The following is a 17,836-nucleotide window of genomic DNA, read 5'->3' on the forward strand; positions in this document are numbered from 1 at the left end:
GCCGAGCCCGGCCACCGCTGGGCGCTCGGTGCCGGTGCCTCCCCGCCTGGAAATGTCGTGGTTGGCGTCCCAAGGGGATTTTGGAAGGAGCAGGACCTCTCCAGAGCATTTACAGCCAAACCGGGGGCACCAAACCCTCCCAGCCCCTCCAAGCCGTGTCCGTGTGCCACAGGACTTTCCCGATGGGAATCCGTACCTGGTCAGTTCATCCTGCAGCCCCCGGGCCAGCTCCCCTGCCAGCCTCATCCCAGCACGGCTCTGGATTTAGGGGAAGGGGCTCCTGCACCTTGAGCGGCCTCCCTGGGCTGAGAGCTGAGTGGGCAGCCAGGCCTGCCCCAGCCCTGTAGGGTTCACCGTCTGTTTATGCCTTTTACTTTTGTAACAAAATGAAAGTTTCTCCTATTTAGCGTACTCTGCGTCTGGCTCTGCTCGGCGGGTGGAGGGGAGCGGCTCCTGCCTGGGCAGGCCCGAGCAGAGCCGAGGGAAGCCACCGAGGGCTGGCCCTGCTGCTGTGCCATCAGCCCTGGGGACGGGAGCCAGGAGCTCCCCACACCGGGCTGTGGCACAGGATGGGGCTGCTCTGTGCCCAAACCGGGCTGTGGCTGTGGCACAGGATGGGGCCGGGCCGGGCCCAAACCGGGCTGGGCCCAAACCGGGCTGTGGCTGTGGCACAGAACGGGGCTGCTCTGTGCCCAAACCGGGCTGTGGCTGTGGCACAGAACGGGGCTGCTCTGTGCCCAAACCGGGCTGTGGCACAGAATGGGGCCGGCCTTGGTGGGGCTGTGGAGGCCATGGAGGGGCTGTGGGACCCATGAAGGGGCTGTGGGCACCTTGGTGGGGCTGGGCACCCTCACGCTGCTGCCACGGGAGCCCCTCGATGGCACCCTGGGCACCCCAAACCCAGCACATGTCAGGGGCTCAGCCAGGAAGGGGTGAACAGCCCGGTGAATTCCTTTTTCCTGAATCCCAGGGTGCAGAGGAGGCGGTGTGAAGGCTGGGGGTGTTTTCCTGGCCTTGAAGTGCCTGGGAAAAGCATCCTCACGTTTTTCCTGCCTCCTCCATCGCAGCAGGGCTGGGGTGGAAGCTCAGCGAGGCACAGGGGGATCCGGCCGGGTGTCGGCAGGCAGGAACAAAGCAGCGAGAGCTCACGGAAAGAATCACAACCGGCGGCCCCACCCTGCCCTTCCCGCACGCTCCCGCACGGAGATAAGGCCGGGCCGGGCCGGGGCTGCGGCAGCGCCCGGCGTGTGGCAACAGGCTCGGAGTGAAACTCAGCGCAAGGCGCAGCTCAGATCCCTATCGGGCACCGCGGCCCACGGCCAGCCCGGAACAGCCCAGGTCCTGCAGGGAGAGAAGGCTAAAACCCTGAATTTACAGCCCGAGAGATGCGGAACGGTGCGATGGGCGAGGGCAGCCCTGGGCTGGAGCTGATGGGGATGGGCTGGAGCTGCTGGGGATGGGGTCTCCCCTCTATCCTCCCACCACGGGGAGTTTTTGGGGGTCCCACCTGCGGCTCAAAGGCCAGCGCTGACCGTGCCCCGCTTTTTGGGCCGGTCCCTCCGCGGCGCCTGGGAGAGGTGCGGAGCCTCTGCCGCGGTTTCCCCACCTGTGGGAATAAATACCTGCCCGTCAAGCCCTCGCAATTACCGCCGAGGCAATCTCCACATTAAAAACGACTGTGATATGACTTTTTCGGGGGGGTGGGACCCGTTTTCGCGAGCGGCCACACCCCATGGCCCATTTCTCCGGGCTGGGGACGAGCCAGCGCTGCCGTGTCGCCGTCCCCCCGAAGGACAGCGCGGCTCCGCCGCCTCCCCAGCGCTCTCAGCAGCTCCACGGGCGCGTCCCGGTGCCGGGGCGGGCGTTGGCTCTGGGGAGAGCCCCGGGGCAGCCGCGGGTGCCGCACCCACCGGGAGGGCAGGGCGTGGGCCGCCCCCCGCGCCCCCTCCCCGGCCCCGCCGCCCGCGGGCGATGATTCACCGCGATTTTCCTTTTAAGGCCGCGCTCGGCGGGGAGGAAGCAGAGGAGGAGGAGGAGGAGGACACTCCTTGGACCTGGCTGGCTCCTCCTGCTCTCGCTCGAGGCTCCGACGCGCAGCCAAAAGCGAATCCCGGCGGCGGCGCTCGGCAGAGGCTCCGACGGCTCCCGGCCCCGCTGCTCGCCCCGCGTCCCAGGCATGGCAAGAAACCAGCAGGTGCAGAAGGCCAAGCTGGCCGAGCAGGCTGAGCGCTACGAGGACATGGCCGACTTCATGAAGGCCGTGGTGGAGCACGGCGACGAGCTGTCCAACGAGGAGCGCAACCTGCTCTCGGTGGCCTACAAGAACGTGGTGGGCTGCCAGCGCTCGGCCTGGAGGGTCATCTCCAGCATCGAGCACAAGACCGAGGAGGGCGACGACAAGGCGCAGGTGGTGAACGAGTACCGGGAGAAGGTGGAGCAGGAGCTGAACGCCGTCTGCAACAACGTGCTGGGCTTGCTGGACAAGTATCTCATCAAGAAGGACAGCGACACCGAGAGCAAGGTCTTCTACCTGAAGATGAAGGGCGACTACTTCCGATACCTGGCCGAGGTGGCCAGCGGGGACGACCGCCTGTCGACGATAGAGAAGGCCCAGGAGGCCTACCAAGAGGCCATGGACATCAGCAAAAAGGAGATGCAGCCCACGAACCCCATCCGCCTGGGGCTGGCCCTCAACTTCTCCGTGTTCCACTACGAGATCGCCAACGCCCCCGAGCAGGCCATCTCCCTGGCCAAGACCACCTTCGACGAGGCCATGGGCGACCTGCACACGCTCAGCGAAGACTCCTACAAGGACAGCACCCTCATCATGCAGCTGCTCAGGGACAACCTCACGCTATGGACAGCCGAGTGTGCCGGCGAAGACGGCGGCGAGGCTGGCGAAGAGCCCAAGAACTGAGCATCCCCTGCCCCGCTCCAGACCCTTCGGCATCTCTTCGTGGTTTTCTTTTTTTTTTTTTGTCTTTTTTAATTTTTTTTTTTTGGTCGGTTTTGGCGGGGAGGAGTCTCAGCTTCCCCCCAGCCTGGATACCGGGAGTGGGGGTGGTTTTGGCAGGGTCCCTCCCTCCCTCTGCCCCATCCTCTGCTCTGGGGAGGGGGAAAAGAGGGAGAGGGGGTGCCTCTGTCCCGGAGAGCTGCCAGCCCCCAGCTATTTAACATTTTTTTGTGGGGGTGTCCGGTCTGGCTTGTGCCAGCTCCAAACGCCCTGTCCCAGAGGGCTGGAGCAGCGGCAGGAGGAGGTGAGGGGCTGGGCCGGGGCGAGGGGGGTCCGGGCAGCCCCCCCATTCCGGGAGGGCGTCTCGTGTTGCCTCTGTGCTCCAATAAACCTTCTCCTGCACCTCTGCTCTCGTCTGCCTCGTCTCTCCCTGTGCACATGTCCGGGCAGCTCCAGGCCTGCCTCGCCCCCCTCCCACCCCAGGGTGGGGGCAGCCGGGCCCCCCAGCAGTGGCTGGTATCAGTAGCCCCAGCCCTGGCTGCCCTCGGTGCCCCCCATTCCCCCAGCAGGGTCTTGGGCTGAGCTGCAGCCCGTGGAAGGGCTCAGGGGTCTGTGCATCCCTGGGATGGGCATTTTGGCAGCCCCACAAAGAGCTGGCTGCTTTGAGGTGCTCAAAGGTCCCGAGTCCCTGACCCAACCCCATTAATACAAACCCAGAGCTCCCCAAAACCTGCCTCTGACACCCCTGTGAGGGTCCCCAGGTCCTCCCCAATGGCCCCTCTAATTCCAAGGAGGAAAATCCACAAAAGCTGCATGGGTAGCAACACAGGGACAGCCCTGGGGTGGGGACACCCCTCTGGAGGTCCCACATCCCTCTTGGGGTCCCACATCCCTCTCGAGGTCCCGGCGCTGGGACAGGTGAAAGCTCAGCACTTCTGGCCCTGGCACGGGGCCACGGCGAGGGCGCAGCTCCCTCCGCCTTCCCCCAGCAGCGCGTTTCAACACGAACGATAATTACAATAAAATACAGTCACAGCACCCTGGGCTATGAGCTCACAGAGCCAGCAGGGCCGGGCAGGAGCTGCCTTTGATGGGAGCCCTGGCAGGGAAGGAAAGGCGCCTGACTCAGGACGTGCTGCAGGGGGACAGGGGGACACGCCAGGCCCCAGCCCTGGCCTGGCCAAATCCCAGCCCGAGGGGTGCAGGGACCCCCAAGCTTTGGGGAATGAGGCACGAGCAGGGACGTGACCCCCTTGGTGCACGCAGGAATTGGGGGAGCGAGGGGCTGGCCTGGGATGTAATGAGGGCTCTGGTGTAGGCAGAGCACAAACCAGCGCTGCTCACCTGGACGGGACACCTGGAGAGGGGCTGCAGAGGGGATGAACCCCTGTGAGCCCCCTGGGCCTCCCCAGCCCCATCACAACACCCTTGGTGCTGCCCTGGCCCCCCAAAGTGTCAGGGCTGGTCCTGGGGGACCCCAAAGCGTGGCCTCCCCCTGGCCCCAAGCTCTGCCAGCCTGGGAACAGCCCCAGCCCTGTAATTAGCCAGAGCGGGACTAACGAGCCGAGGGCTCGCGCTGACCCCGCGGCCCGGGGACACCCGGACTGGTTGAACTGGGCACGGCGGGGCTGGAGCTGGTGGAGCCGTGCCCGGGAAGGGGAACCGGGCTGTCTGTCCAGCCCTGGGGCTCTGGGTTCCCCCCTGGCTCCCCAGGAGTTAACTGATTTCAACAGCTCCCGAAATTGCAGCGTGGCTGGGCCGTGTGGGAGGAAGGTGCTCCCCGCTCCCAGCCGGTCCTGCAGCTTTTCCAGGCTGGGGAGAGGAGCCCTGGCTCCCAGGACACTCCTGTGAGAGGCTTGTGCTGCTGGGGAGCTCCCTGGGGTCCCTCTGTCCCCCTGCTTCACCCAGGATGGGGGCACCCAGGTGGAAGGACCAGGGGGACATCGGGACCTCCATCCCCAGCCTGGTCCTTGTCTGTGGAATGCTCTCGGCATTCCCATCTGCAGGAGCATCCAGAAAAGCTCTCAAATGGATCAGTTTTAGTGTCCTAAACACCCTTAGAGCAGAGGGACTGGGTGCCAGGGCCAAGGAGTGTGCCCACCTCACAGTCACTGCCCAGCAGGGCCCTGGCACTGCCCCTTTGGTGGCTGTGGGGACAATGCCACCAAAGCAGGGCTGTAGGGCCAGCAGGGACGTTCTGCTGCCTGCCAAAGGCTCTGCCCAGCCTGGGTGGCAGCAGCAGGACCCACAGCCCTGCCCGTCCTTGTCACCAGCCTCCCCCAGGGCTCTGTGCCCAGGGCTGGGGCTGGGCACCACCAGTCTGGGCACCCAGACATGGAGTGCCCAGCGTCCCTGGCCTGGGCAGCCTCCTGCCAGGCTGGCACCACTGCCTGCTCTGGGGACCTTGGCATTTTTGGAGGAGGTTCTATCCCCATTGGAAAGCACCTCTTGATGGGGAAACTGCTTCTGAGCAGGAGCTCCATGATGGAGCTGGAAATCAGGGCCGGAATCCAGGGGGGACCCAGGAAAGCCCAGTTCTGTGGCTGTGATGGGTGCTCAGATCCCTCCATCCCCAAAATGCCACCCTCGGGGTCAGTGCCACGGTCAGGGTGGGCTCAGCAGCAGGAGCAGCCCAGGGCCGGGTGGGCTCTCAGGTCAGGGTGGGCTCAGCAGCAGGAGCAGCTCTGTCAGGGTGGGCTCAGCAGCAGGAGCAGCTCTGTCAGGGTGGGCTCAGCAGCAGGAGCAGCTCTGTCAGGGTGGGCTCTCAGGTTCAGGATGGGCTCAGCAGCAGGAGCAGCCCAGGGCCGGGTGGGCTCTCAGGTCGGGGTGGGCTCAGCAGCAGGAGCAGCTCTGTCAGGGTGGGCTCAGCAGCAGGAGCAGCCCAGCAGAAAGCTGAGCCCCCTCCCAGGGACGTGCCAGGCTTGGCGTGACTCATCCTGGCCCTTGGCCCCGCCGATTGCTCAAGGCAGTGACAGCAGCCGGTGTCACCTCCCTGGCAGCCCAAGTGTCCCCTCCCTGCCCGGGGTGTGTGGGGTGCAGGGACAGGCTCCTCTCACCCTGCCTTCCCAACAGGGGCTCCAGCAGGGCAGGAGCAGAGCTGTCCCCTCCGGGCTCTGGGTCCCGGTTCAGCCCCTGGTTCATCTCTAAGAAGCTCCTCGGTGTAAAACTCTGCAGTTCTGGGGCTGAGGCTCTCTGAGGCCTGAGCTTTTCCTGGCTGCAGCACAGCAGAGGATCCTGAGCTGAGCTGAGCAGTTTCCATCCCAAGGCTGAGGCTGCAGATATCCAGGGCATTCCAATAAAAAAGCCAAAAAGCCACAAAAGCTTTGATGGCTCTTGCGTAACTCAGCCTGACCTGACCATACCCTTTTAAGCCACCAAATCTCTCAAAGCCAGGAAAAAGCCACTATAAAATTAATATTTTTATGATCCAGTCTCCCACCCCTTCACAGCAGCTACAGAGCTCCCAAAGGAGCAGGACAAGGCCACGAGCCACAGGGTGAGGATGGGATTTCAGCTCAGGTGTGGTGAGATTGGCTTCCAGAGCCCCAGCACTGAAATGCAGCTGCTGGGTCCCAGCCAGGAACACCCGGGGAAATTCCTGGGCTCTGGGGAGAGCTGAGGCCCTGGCAGCACTCTGGGATTCGCCTTTGGTATCTGAAATCTCAGTTTCATTGGGAAGGGGTCTGGGTGAAGCACAAGCATTGTGCGTCTGCACCCTCCTCTCCCTGAGCTCCTCCTGGTCTCCAAATCCTGGCCACAGAGTTGGGAGATGAGGAAAAAATTCATTTAAATTCCTTGCCCAGCTGCCCAAGACCCCATTCACAGTTAGAACCATCAAGGATCCAGTCTCCAATCCCTCTGCCAAGGGCCAAACCATCCTGTGAGAAAATCCTGCTGCATTTTATGCAACATCTTGGGCAAGAGGTGATGCTGAGTCTGCAGAGCTGGGACTGGGAGTTGTGCCCGCTCCCGTCCCTGTGGGGCTGCCAGGAGGCACCCGGGAACTCCCTGATGTGGACACCCCCCTTGGCACCCCCAGCCCTGCCAATTCACCCCCCAAACCTCCCAATCCACCCCCAGCCCTCCCAATTCACCCCCAGCCCTCCCAATTCACCCCCAGCTCTCCCAATTCACCCCCAGCTCTCCCAATCCACCCCCAGCCCTCCCAATCCACCCCCAGCCCTCCCAATCCACCCCCAGCTCTCCCAGTCCACCCCCAGCCCTCCCAGTTTACCCCCAGCTCTCCCAATTCACCCCCAGCCCTCCCAATTCACCCCCAGCCCTCCCAATCCACCCCCAGCTCTCCCAATCCACCCCCAGCCCTCCCAATCCACCCCCAGCCCTCCCAGTTTACCCCCAGCCCTCCCAATCCACCCCCAGCCCTCCCAATTCACCCCCAGCTCTCCCAATCCACCCCCAGCCCTCCCAGTCCCTGCCCCAGCTGCTGCCTGGAGCAGGGCTCAGAGCAGGGAGCACACTCGGAGCCCCAGAGCTGCAGCAGCAGAGCCAGAGGGAATCCCACGGGCAGCAGGGGAAGCCCCAGGATCCGGGAGGTGCAGAGAGCAAGGCCAGGAGAGGGAAGGTGGATGAGGACAGCCAGGGCTGCTCCTGGGAAAGGCCCGAGATGCAAACCACGAGCTGAGTCACACAGGGGCTCTCTCAGCCCAAAGGAGCCGAGCTGGCACTCTGAGTGTGTGCCCAGGATGGTGCAGGAGCTGTGCCCTGCCTGCTGCCCCCAGCCCTGCCGGGCTGAGCCTGTTCCCAGCAGGGCACAGGGCACAGGGCACAGGCCCTTTGGCCCCGGGCTCCACGGCACTCCTGCGTTTATTTACTCAGCTTCGGCAAACTCTAAGATGAAAGTGAGACGGAGGAGCGTTTTATTAAGAAAGAGTCCATCATTATTTCTAAGAAAAAGAAAAACAAACATCCTTCTGTCCTTGGGACGGCGTGGAGGCGTCCTGGCCTGGATTCTGCTGGGAGTGTGGGGCCCCTGCACGCTCCTCCTGCAGCACACCCAGGCCTGCTGCCTCCACTCTCACTGCACACCAGGCAGCTCCTGCTGATTTTTCTTCTCTGGATCTGTCTTGGTCAAGATGGAGGAGACCTCATCTCGCTGCTTTTCCTTGCTCTCCCTGCCTTCCCTGGCTCAATCTCTCTGTTCCTAAGGGAAGACCCTTGGCCAAAGCCCTTCTCTGGGCAGCAGGCCTGAAGCTCGGGAGGTCAAACCCACCCAGAGAGGGTCCAGACTCTGCCTGGAAAGGTTTCCAGGGGCTCTGAGTCACAGCCGAAGCTCCGGGTAGGAAAAGGAGAGGTGTCAAAACAGAGGAGCCAGGGAAGGGCGTGTCACAGATCCATCACCTCCTCTTCCACAGCTTTGTCCTGAGATTGCACATACTTCTCCTGCACTGCCAGGGTGCTGATAACGCAGTAATTAAGGAAAACGAGGGGCTGGGCTCAAACACTCCCTTCTGCAGGAGCTCTGAAGTTCCCAGCGAGGACCCAGCCCAGCCTCACATTAGCCCCAAGGCCATCGGGAAGAGGCAGCATCACCTGAGTTACTTCTGGCTCTGCCTGATCCCAGGCCTGACAAGTCCAGGAGAATCAATTGCATGGTTGGAGGAGAAGGAAAGAACCCACCCATGGGAAGGTGAGAGAGAGGGAAGTTGTCAAAAGGTTCCTGACAAGTTCACAGTATGGATTCCCAACCTTTGGGGGGTTTGGTGGGGACAGGTGTCCGCCCCAGGCTGGGATGAGCACACCCCACTCCCCGCGTGTGTGCCACCCTCCAGATGATGAACCTGGGCCTGCAGATTCAGCCTCTGTCCCCCAGGGAGAGGGAAATGGAGCCCGGCAGCAGAGAGGATACGAGGAGAAGTGGAAGTCGGCGCCCACAGCCGCCGACATGAGCGCCTCGAGGCTGCGCTGCTCCCGCTCCCCGAAGGAATATCCATTGGCCTTGTCCACAGCCTGCAGCACCTGCCTCATGCTCTGCTTGTCCTGCACCAGAGAGCTCCTGTGCCTGCTGCTTCCCCACAGGCAGCAGCTCCCTCCCTCCATCCCTCCCTCCCCACGCTGGCCTGGGCCCCTTGGGGCCACCCTGACAGCCCGAGGGCTGGGGACACCAACAGGGACAAACAGGGACAAACAGGGACAAACAGGGACACCAACAGGGACAAACAGGGACACTGCCACTGGCCCTCCACCCTCTCATTCCCTTTCATCACCTTCCCCCAGCCCATTTGCCTGCTGACACTTCTGCCAACTGCCTGATTAAGGGCATTTCCAGCCCTCCCTCCCTCCCCCTTCTCATTATGCACTGCTCCCTAATTTAACAGGGCTTTAGGTGACCCTCAGCCCAGGCTGGAAATGCAGGCCAGAAGAGCTGAAGGAAGGGGGGCCTGGATTGCCCACCCCAGGACACAAGGCCCAGGTATCCCCAGGCTCATCAGCCTTTTTCTTTCCTTTGGCTGCCACAGATCATTTACAATCTGGCTGTGCTCTCCTGCTTTCCCCGAGTCTCTTCAGAGCTGAGGTTTCCAGCCCTGTGGCTCTGAGCACACAACAAGCAGCTGCAGCACATGCAGGGCTCCCTGCTCCCTGCTGCTGGCTCACCTGGACGTTGAGGGGCACGAAGGACACCAGGCTGTAGTCCTCAATCACCTCCACCAGCTTCTCGTTGAGGCGGCGGAAATTCCTGAAGAAGGGATCGGAGGCCAAGTGGTCCACGAGGTAAGAGAGGTCCAGCACCTCAGTGTAATAATCCAGGTTGAAAGCTGCAGGGCAACAGGGAGCTCTGAGGGCAGGCTGGCAGCTGAGGAGCACAGTGGGATCTGCAGTTCCTCACCCAGCCCCGTTCTCGCACAGCTGATTCGCACCTGGCACCCCAATTCCACTCCCCTGCCCCTCAAATTCCACGTGCAAGGCCAGAAAGGAGCTCTGAGCCACCCTGCATGAGGAAGGGAGGCAGAAGAGGTGAGGTGTGAGCTCCCTTGCCCCCCAGAGCAGGCTGTGGCTCAGCAGATCCTCATCCAGCCCCGTTCTCGCACAGCTGATTCGCACCTGGCACCCCAATTCCACTCCCCTGCCCCTCAAATTCCACGTGCAAGGCCAGAAAGGAGCTCTGAGCCACCCTGCATGAGGAAGGGAGGCAGAAGAGGTGAGGTGTGAGCTCCCTTGCCCCCAGAGCAGGCTGTGGTCAGCAGATCCTCACCCAGCTTCCCGTAGTGCTCGATCAGGTCCATCTTGGAGAGGACGTTGACGTGGGGCAGCTCCACGTGCAGCATGGTGGACAGCGAGGTGCAGAGCACTGAGATGAACTTGCCGGGGTCTGTGCAGTAGTGGGAGTCCACCAGGTGCACGGCAGCCAGCTGGGCAATAAGGGACACGGTCAGAGGTGCTCCTCCCCTGCGAGCAGCCCACCCTGCCCGTGGCACGGCCTGGAAGGGGCACAGGAGAACCTGCCCAGGCCTGGCTGCACCTCCTGGGGAATGAGCTCCCACCTCCCGCCCACTAAACAGCACCAGAGAATCCTGGTTTGGGTCAGAGGGGACCCAAAGCCCCCCCAGTGCCAGCAGCGGTACCTGCAGCTCACCACCTTCTGCTGGGAGAGTCCCCTGTGGTTGGCACTAATAATTAATAATTGCACTAACGAGCACGTTGATTCCCTGGGTTTTGTGTGGCTGTAACGATGTGGTCCCAGAGCTGGGGAAGTCACTCCAAGCCAGGGCTCTGGGGCTGAGTCACAGCAGCAGAGCCCAGCCAGTCTGGGGCTCCCAGGCAGAGCAGGACCAGCCCTGCACATGTCTCATTTTAGCAACTCCAATCCCGTGTCCACTCACTCCAATGAAAATAAGCTCTGATGTGCAGATTCCCAGTGACATTCCCAGGCAAATGAAGCTGCCCTTCTTGCTCAGAGCACGCGGGGTTTGCAGCTGGTGGTGCAGCCCTGCTGCAGAGCAAGCGCAGCGTCAGCAGCTCGGGGCTGCTCTCACCTGCAGCTCCCGTTGTGCAAGAGCCCAGAGCCCGGCCCGGGGCTGCTGCAGGGCCCTGCTGGGGCTGCAGGGGTTCTGCTGGGGCTGCAGCAGGGCCTGGCACGGCCCCTGCATTCCTCAGGGCAGTGCCAAGGCTCCCGGCACACACAGAACCCACCCTGGTGAAACCCCCCCGGGCTGGGGGAGGATCCTGCAGCACAGCAGGACACACTCCTGCCCAGCCCTGGGAGTGCTCAGGGACAGGCTGGGGTTCTCTGGAAGGTGTCCCTGCCCACGGGATGGACTGGAACGAGACGGGCTTTGAGCTCCTCTCCAACCCAACACATTCTGGGATTCTGTGTGAAGTGTGAGGAAGGAATCTGTGCTCCGGTTCCCACTAAAAGCCCTGACAGGACATTCTTTTGCCAATCTCTCCCAGCATAAAACAGGGCAAAACTCCCCTCCTTCCCTGAAAAAGCCACTTCACCTAAAGCCCACAAACCTCCTGAAGGCAGCAGCCACGAGCCCCCCCAGCCCCAGGGGTGTGGAGCTGCCTGCGGCTCCCCCAGCCCATCCCTACCCTGAAATTCCACTTGGCCAGCTGGGCCAAGACGTTCTTGAGGGCCTGGTGGTGGGTGTAGAGCTCCACCTGCCCGGGGCAGTCGAAGAGCAGGTAGTGTCCCCGCAGCCCCCGCAGCCGCTCCCGCAGCCAGTCGGCGTTGGCCTCCAGGTACTCCATGCAGTAGAGCAGCCCCCCGTTGGGGCCCAGCCCCAGGCTGCCCATCACGTCGGGCAGGGTGACCAGCTCGCCGATGTCCAGGGCGCAGGGCCCGGGCAGGGCCTCGTTGGCAGGGTCCAGGTTCACCACGGCCACGGGGCGGCCCAGCCGCGCCAGGAACTCCCGCATGGCCTGGCAGTAGGTGCTCTTCCCCGAGCCCGGGGGGCCGATCACCACCTGGCCAAAGGCCAGCGAGCTGGGCCGGCTGTCCTCAGCCATGCTGGGTCATCCTCCCGCTGCTGCCGGGCTGCGGGGACACGGGGACAGGCTCTGGTACAGGGGACACGGGGACAGTGCCCCAGCGAGGGTCTGACCTGTGTTTAGAGGGACAGGGTATGATAGAGGGGACAACATCCCATTGAAGGCTTGATCTGTGTTTATAGGGCCCATTTATCCCCACCACCCCATTTGTTCCCGAGTTTCCCTCGCGCCCCCTCTTCTCCGTCACGACCCTCCTTCCCCGCTCCCATCTCCCGTCCTTGCCCAGACCGCTTCATCCCCGGTTATCCCCCCGCTATCCCGGTTATCTCCCCCATCCCTGTTATCCCTCCCATCCCCGTTATCCCTCCCCAGTCCCGGTTTCCCCCCCGTTATCCCGGTATTTCTCCCCGGTCCCGCAGGCCGCTTACCGCCGCCGGTGCCCCCGCGGTGGGTCCGGGTGCCCGCGGGCCCCGAGCGCCGCGTTCCGGGAGCGGAGCGGCCGCCGCTCCCACAGCGCCCCCTGGCGGCCGGGGGGACGCGCAGCCCCGCCCGGGACTCGGTCACGGCGAGGGTCCAGGGTTCGAGTCCCGGGCCCGGCTCTTGTCCCTCCAGCACCGCCCCAGCCCCGCTTTTTAACAAATCACAGAATAAATTGGGTTGGAAAAGGCCTCTGAGACCATCGAGGTCTAGGTCTGACCAGAGCCAGCACGATGGCACTGAGTGCCACTCCCAGTTTCTCTGGGTACAGTGACTCCACCACGTGCCTGGGCAGCCCCTTCCCAACGTCTAATCCCCCTTTCTGTGAATAAATTCTTCCTAAGGCCTACCCTCAGCCTTCTCCCAGGTGGCTACACCCTCCTGGCAGGTATAAGGAGGAATTCCTCCCTGCATTTTCCCCCTTCACCCCTTCAGGAATTCACACAGGGCCTGGCCTGCCAGCACTGGGTCAGTGGCACAGAGCTGTCCCCTGTGCCAGTGCCTGGGGAACAGGGCAGAGCAGCCTGGAAAGCACCCGCTACCAGAGCCACGGGGAAGGCAGAGAATCCCCCTGCAGGCTGGCAGGACCAGGCTTTCATCCCTGCCAGAGCGGGACAGCCACACCCCAGGAACACTCGGGCAGGGAAGGAGTTACCCTGCCCTGCCTGTACTTGTCCTTCCCTGCCTCCCAGGCTGAGTTCTGCTTCCTCAGCCTCACCAACGCACACATTCGGTTGATCCCAGCACGAATGTAAGTGTTAATCATCTTAAATCCTTCTCCATTCACACCAAACACCATTTCCTTTCATTTGACAGAAAAAAAACCCCACTGTGGTGATTTTAATTACAAATCTATATTTTTACTAAAAATAAATACAAAACCACCCTGCTTACACTCACGCCAGGAGCCAGCCTGGCCTGGGGAGCAGGACAAAGGCTGTGACAGTCCCTGCTCAGCGCGGCTGGGCCCTGAGGCTGCCCAGGGCGGGCTGGGACGCTCGCACAAAGGCCATGTCCTGTCTGTACTTCATGGCCGTGAGGGGCTGGCGCCTCAGCAGCTGGTCACCCATGTCCTGGGGCTCAGGCTCATCGTAGATGGTGGAGATGACAACAGAGCTGTCACCACGGGGCTTCTTCCTCCTCACAAAGGTTGGCAGCTTCTCCCCGTGGTACCTGCAGGGAAGCAGGAAGGTTTGGTTGGAGCTGCAGAGGCCATCAGGCATCCCCTGAGCTTCCCAGCTCCTTTCCTGGAATGGTTTGGGCTGGAAGGGACCTTAAACCCACCCAGTTGCACCCTGTGCCATGGGCAGGGACAGCTCCCAGAGGCTCCAGCCCTGCTCCCTCAAGGAGCCCCAGCTTTCAGGAGGAGCAGCCTGTTTGGCTATGGAGGCTGTGGAACTGCCCAGCTGTGCAGGGATCACCCCTGGGACAGCCCTTTGCAGCCCCTCAGTGCTCTGAGCCTGGGCACAGGGGGAACAGGGGCTGGGAGGGCACTTGGGAACTCACCCCAGCCCCCTCTTGCACCGGGGGTTCTGACCCTCGTTGTCCAGAGCTTCAGCCATGCCAGAGTTGCTGCTGCCCAGGCCCAGCCCCTCTGTCCAGCCCTGCTGCTCCAGGACCTTCCTGCCAAACCCCTGAGAGAGAGGAGAAAACCATCACAGACTTGCTGGACAAATCCCACCCTCTTCTTCCCACAGCCAAGACCTCTCCTCCTCCTCCTCCTGAGAGGAAGGCAGAGCTCTCCCACCTTGGTGTGCCTCTCGAAGGTGCCGATGTGCTGCCCTGACACAGAGCCATCCTCCAGCCCGGCCCGGAGCCGCTGCTCCAGCCACATCTGCACCGAGTCCCGGGCGTCCTTGTCCCCTCCATCTGGGGACAAAGCAGCCACAGTCAGCACAGGCCAGCCCAGCCAGCCTGGGCACCACCAGCGTGCTCCCCAGAGCACCAGCACAGGAGGCAGAACCTGTTCTTTTTGGCAAGCCTTGCTGCCAGACCAGAAAAACACAGTTTCAGGTTCACTGACAGCCTGGGTGCTTTCAAAGAATGACAAAGGGCTCCTGAATTGTGCATGGTCAGAAGTTGCCTGGCTCCCCTGGGGAGGGTGGCTCAGCTCTCATACCTTTGTCATAGTAGATGCTCATGTCCACGTCCCAGTCGTCGGCTGTCTGCTCGTCAAAGTCTGCCAAGAGAAGGGAAGCAGCGCTTTGGGTGAGCTCTGGCACAGGGCAGCCCTTTCCCTGGTCCCTGGAGCAGAGCCTGACCCTCCCAGCTGTCCCCTCCTGGCAGGAGCTGTGCAGAGCCACAGGGTCCCCCCTGAGCCTCCTCTGCTCCAGGCTGAGCCCCTTCCCAGCTCAGCCCCTGCCCTGGGCACTCCCCAGCCCCTCCATGTCTCTGGACACAGCTCTGCACTCAGGGTGGTGCCTCAGCAGTGGCAGCACAGAGGAAATGGCCTTAGAGGCCCCCCAAACCCCACTGCCCACCCGAGAGGCTGCCAGCAACACCACGGGGGTCTCTGGTGAGCAGCTTTGTGCCCAAGGGAGGGCTCAGCAGCCAGGGCACGGTGCTGGGGGCTCCAGCTGGCCCGGACAGTTTGTTTAAGCCTGCTCAGTGAGGGCTCGGCGGCACAAACAGCAGGGTCACCTCCGTCCTGCTCCTGCCAGAACTGGGCATCCGTGTAGAACACGAGGCCGGAGCCGCCCTTCTCCCACTTGAGCTCGATCTCCTCCTCGAAGAGGCGCTCGCGCAGCCGCTCCTGCTGCGTCACGTCCTCGTGCAGCGCCGCGTGCCGCTGCCACTCCTCGCACGTGTCGTTGTCCTGCGGGGGACAGCAGGGCGTGGGACGGGGCTGGGGCACAGCACAGGCCAGCACGGAGCTGAGACACTGCACAGCCCCCTGCCCGCTGCCACTCCTCGCACGTGTCACTGTCCTGCGGGGGACAGCAGGGCGTGGGATGGGGCCGGGACACAGCACAGCCCCCTCCTCACACGTGTCGCTGTCCGGCAAGGACAATCTGGGATGGAGCTGGGGACAGCAGCTGAGCCCTCTCCTGCTCCCTGCCCCGTGCCACCGCCCTCCCCTGGAGCAGCTGCGCTCAGGCCCCGACACGAGGGATGAGCTCATCCCTGACTCAGAGCCCTGCCAGCTCAGCAGGAGCAATCCCAGAGCAGCCCCAGCCCAGGGGCCCCAGCTGATGCCCATGTAAGGAGCAGGGCTGCTGGACCTCAGTCAGCACAGCAGGGAGCTCATTCCACTGCAGCTGATCCCTGCAGACTGCGTGGGCTCCAGGAAGCAGCTCCTGGCACAGACACAGAGCTGCCAGCCCAGTCCTGGGCACAGCCACTGCCCAGCCACAAGAATGGCTGCAGAGCCAGGAACAGCCCGGGAGAAACAGCTGCAGGAGTCTGTGCAGTCTGCGGGAGAAAAGGTTGAATAAAAAGCTGGGAAAAGGAGGGAACAAAGCATCCCTGCGCCCCACGTTGCCAGGAGAAAGGAATGGGGTGCAGCTGCAGCAGAGATTTGGCATCTGAGTTAATTCTGGAGCAGCAGAGAACGGGAATGGCTTGCCTGGGGATCTGTAATGACAGAGCCTTGGGAGAACAGGCCAGACAGGCGTCTGCCAGGGACAGGGCTGGGATGGCTCCTGCCCTGCCCATTCTCCAGAAGCCTTTGTCACTGAAGCCATGTTCCCCAGAGTGACTAACCCCCAGTGCGGGAGCAGCTGAGGTCAGCCCTCTGTGCACCTCTGCACGTCACCCCAGCACAGCAACGGGATGGAGCAGGGGACACAACCCAGCCTCTGCCACCCCATCTGCCAGGCAGCAGACAGGACCTGCTGGGCAGCACCAGCCTCCCCTCTGCTCCTCCTCAGATCAGAGTCTTTGGGATCAACCCCCAGCACTCCCTGAGCAGTTCTGGGGGGCTCAGTGCACCAAGGGGTGAACAATCCTGTTTCAAAGCTGGTTTTAACATGCCATTTATCCAACTAAGAGATGAAAAATGAGCTCAGAGATGGGATCTGCCCTCACAGCTCCAACAGCCCAGCCCACAGGATGGTGCTGGAATGTTCCACTTACATCATCGGAGTTTGACTCCTCTTCCTCCTGCTGCTGCCCCTCCTCATCCTCCTGGGGCTGGGCAGGCTGAGTCAGCGCCACGGGCTCCTCTCCCTCGGTGATCTCATCCCCCGCAGCCGTGTAGACTCGCTCCTCCTCGGGCACGGTGTCGGTGCCCGGGTACTGGAAGGGCACGTTCCCATACCTGCGGGAGGAGCCCGTCCTGGGAAAATCCAGCTGCAGGCGGGAGATGACGCGGGGGGGCAGGCGGCAGGCGCGGATCAGCTCCAGGAACACGCCCAGGGGGGTGCCCACGTTCCCGCGGGGCATGAACGAGGGCGGGTTCAGCTCGGGCAGCCGCCGCAGCTCCGCCTCCGTCACGGCCGGGCCGGCGGCAGCGGCGGCCGGGCTGGGGGGAACCTCCGGGCCTGCGGGGACAACGAGGGGACAAGGGAGGCCGTGAGGCGCTCACGAGCAGGAGGGGGATAAGCAGAGCCCACAGGGGTTCTTCCTGCCTCGGAGCAGATTTAACGCGTTAAGGAAGCCCTAGGAGGAGCTTTAACCACCCGGTGCCCGAGGGTCCCGCCCGTACCTGTCCCGGCGCTCAGGCGGACCCTGCGGATGAGGCAGCGGCCGGGCAGCGCGGCGCCGTCGGGCCCGAGCCAGCGCTTGCCCGAGTACATGCGGACGAAGCGGCGGGCACGGCCGGGCCGCACGGACACCAGGCAGCAGCAGGTGCGCGGCGCCGAGGCCCCGCCGCCGCCGGCCGCTGGCGGGCGCTCGGGGCGGTGCCGGTAGTGGAAGCAGAGGAAGCCGCCGGCCTCCAGGAACTGGCTGAAGTAGGCGCGGAGCTGCGCGGAGCGGAGCGCGGCCGGGATGCCGCTCACCAGGCAGTACCGGGCCGCGCCGCCATCGCCGCCGTCGCCGCCGGTACCGCTGGGCGCCGCCATCTTGGCCCGTCGCGGCTGGCGCGCTGTGATGACGTTGTGCGCGGTGATGACGTTGCGCGTGCAGTGATGACGTTGCGCTCAGCGTGTGAAGGGCGCCGCCTTGTGGCGAGAGAGCGCACGGCAGGCGGGGCGTCCTGGGGAGGTCACAGGGGTGGGGACAGGGACCCTGGGGGTCACAGAGAGACCCTGGGGGGGGGTCACAGGGATTGAGGACCAAGATCCCCCATTGAGGAAGGCGTTTAACGGGCCCGGGGGGCCGCAAGGCTTGGCCAGACCCCCGGGGTCACAGGCTCTGAGGGTCACAGCCCCGGGGGTCACAGACCCTTTGGGTCACAGCCCCGGGGGTCTCAGGGGGTCTCCGGGCTGCCCTTCTCACCCCATACCAGCGCTCTCTGGCCTTGTCCCCCCCTGTTCAGTCCCCTGTCTGCATTGCCAGATAGAAAATCCCTTTAAA

The 17,836-nt window shown here is 63.3% G+C and overlaps 3 protein-coding genes across 3 annotated transcripts; 1 reads left to right on the forward strand and 2 right to left on the reverse strand.

Annotated features, from left to right (window-relative positions):
- Positions 1-2,059: 2,059 nt before the first annotated feature.
- SFN (stratifin) lies at positions 2,060-3,360 on the forward strand. The gene has a single exon (XM_063177245.1). It carries the CDS (start codon positions 2,177-2,179, stop codon positions 2,915-2,917), a length of 741 nt encoding a protein of 246 aa, XP_063033315.1. The 5' UTR covers positions 2,060-2,176; the 3' UTR covers positions 2,918-3,360.
- Positions 3,361-7,807: 4,447 nt separating this feature from the next.
- On the reverse strand, positions 7,808-12,390 carry GPN2 (GPN-loop GTPase 2). The gene is made up of 6 exons (XM_063177420.1): positions 12,331-12,390; positions 11,504-12,015; positions 10,164-10,320; positions 9,566-9,726; positions 8,820-8,950; positions 7,808-8,369 (listed from the first exon to the last, which is right to left on the reverse strand). The coding sequence occupies exons 2-6, from the start codon at positions 11,918-11,920 to the stop codon at positions 8,297-8,299; spliced, it is 939 nt and encodes a 312-aa protein (XP_063033490.1). The 5' UTR covers positions 11,921-12,015; positions 12,331-12,390; the 3' UTR covers positions 7,808-8,296.
- Positions 12,391-13,214: 824 nt separating this feature from the next.
- Positions 13,215-17,382, reverse strand: GPATCH3 (G-patch domain containing 3). The gene is made up of 7 exons (XM_063177536.1): positions 16,996-17,382; positions 16,454-16,852; positions 15,020-15,194; positions 14,499-14,558; positions 14,127-14,248; positions 13,886-14,013; positions 13,215-13,552 (listed from the first exon to the last, which is right to left on the reverse strand). Exons 1-7 carry the CDS (start codon positions 17,380-17,382, stop codon positions 13,333-13,335), a joined length of 1,491 nt encoding a protein of 496 aa, XP_063033606.1. The 3' UTR covers positions 13,215-13,332.
- Between the last annotated feature and the right edge of the window lie 454 nt (positions 17,383-17,836).

Source organism: Melospiza melodia, chromosome 27 (assembly GCF_035770615.1).
Source record: "Melospiza melodia melodia isolate bMelMel2 chromosome 27, bMelMel2.pri, whole genome shotgun sequence".
In the NCBI taxonomy this organism is placed as follows: domain Eukaryota; kingdom Metazoa; phylum Chordata; class Aves; order Passeriformes; family Passerellidae; genus Melospiza; species Melospiza melodia.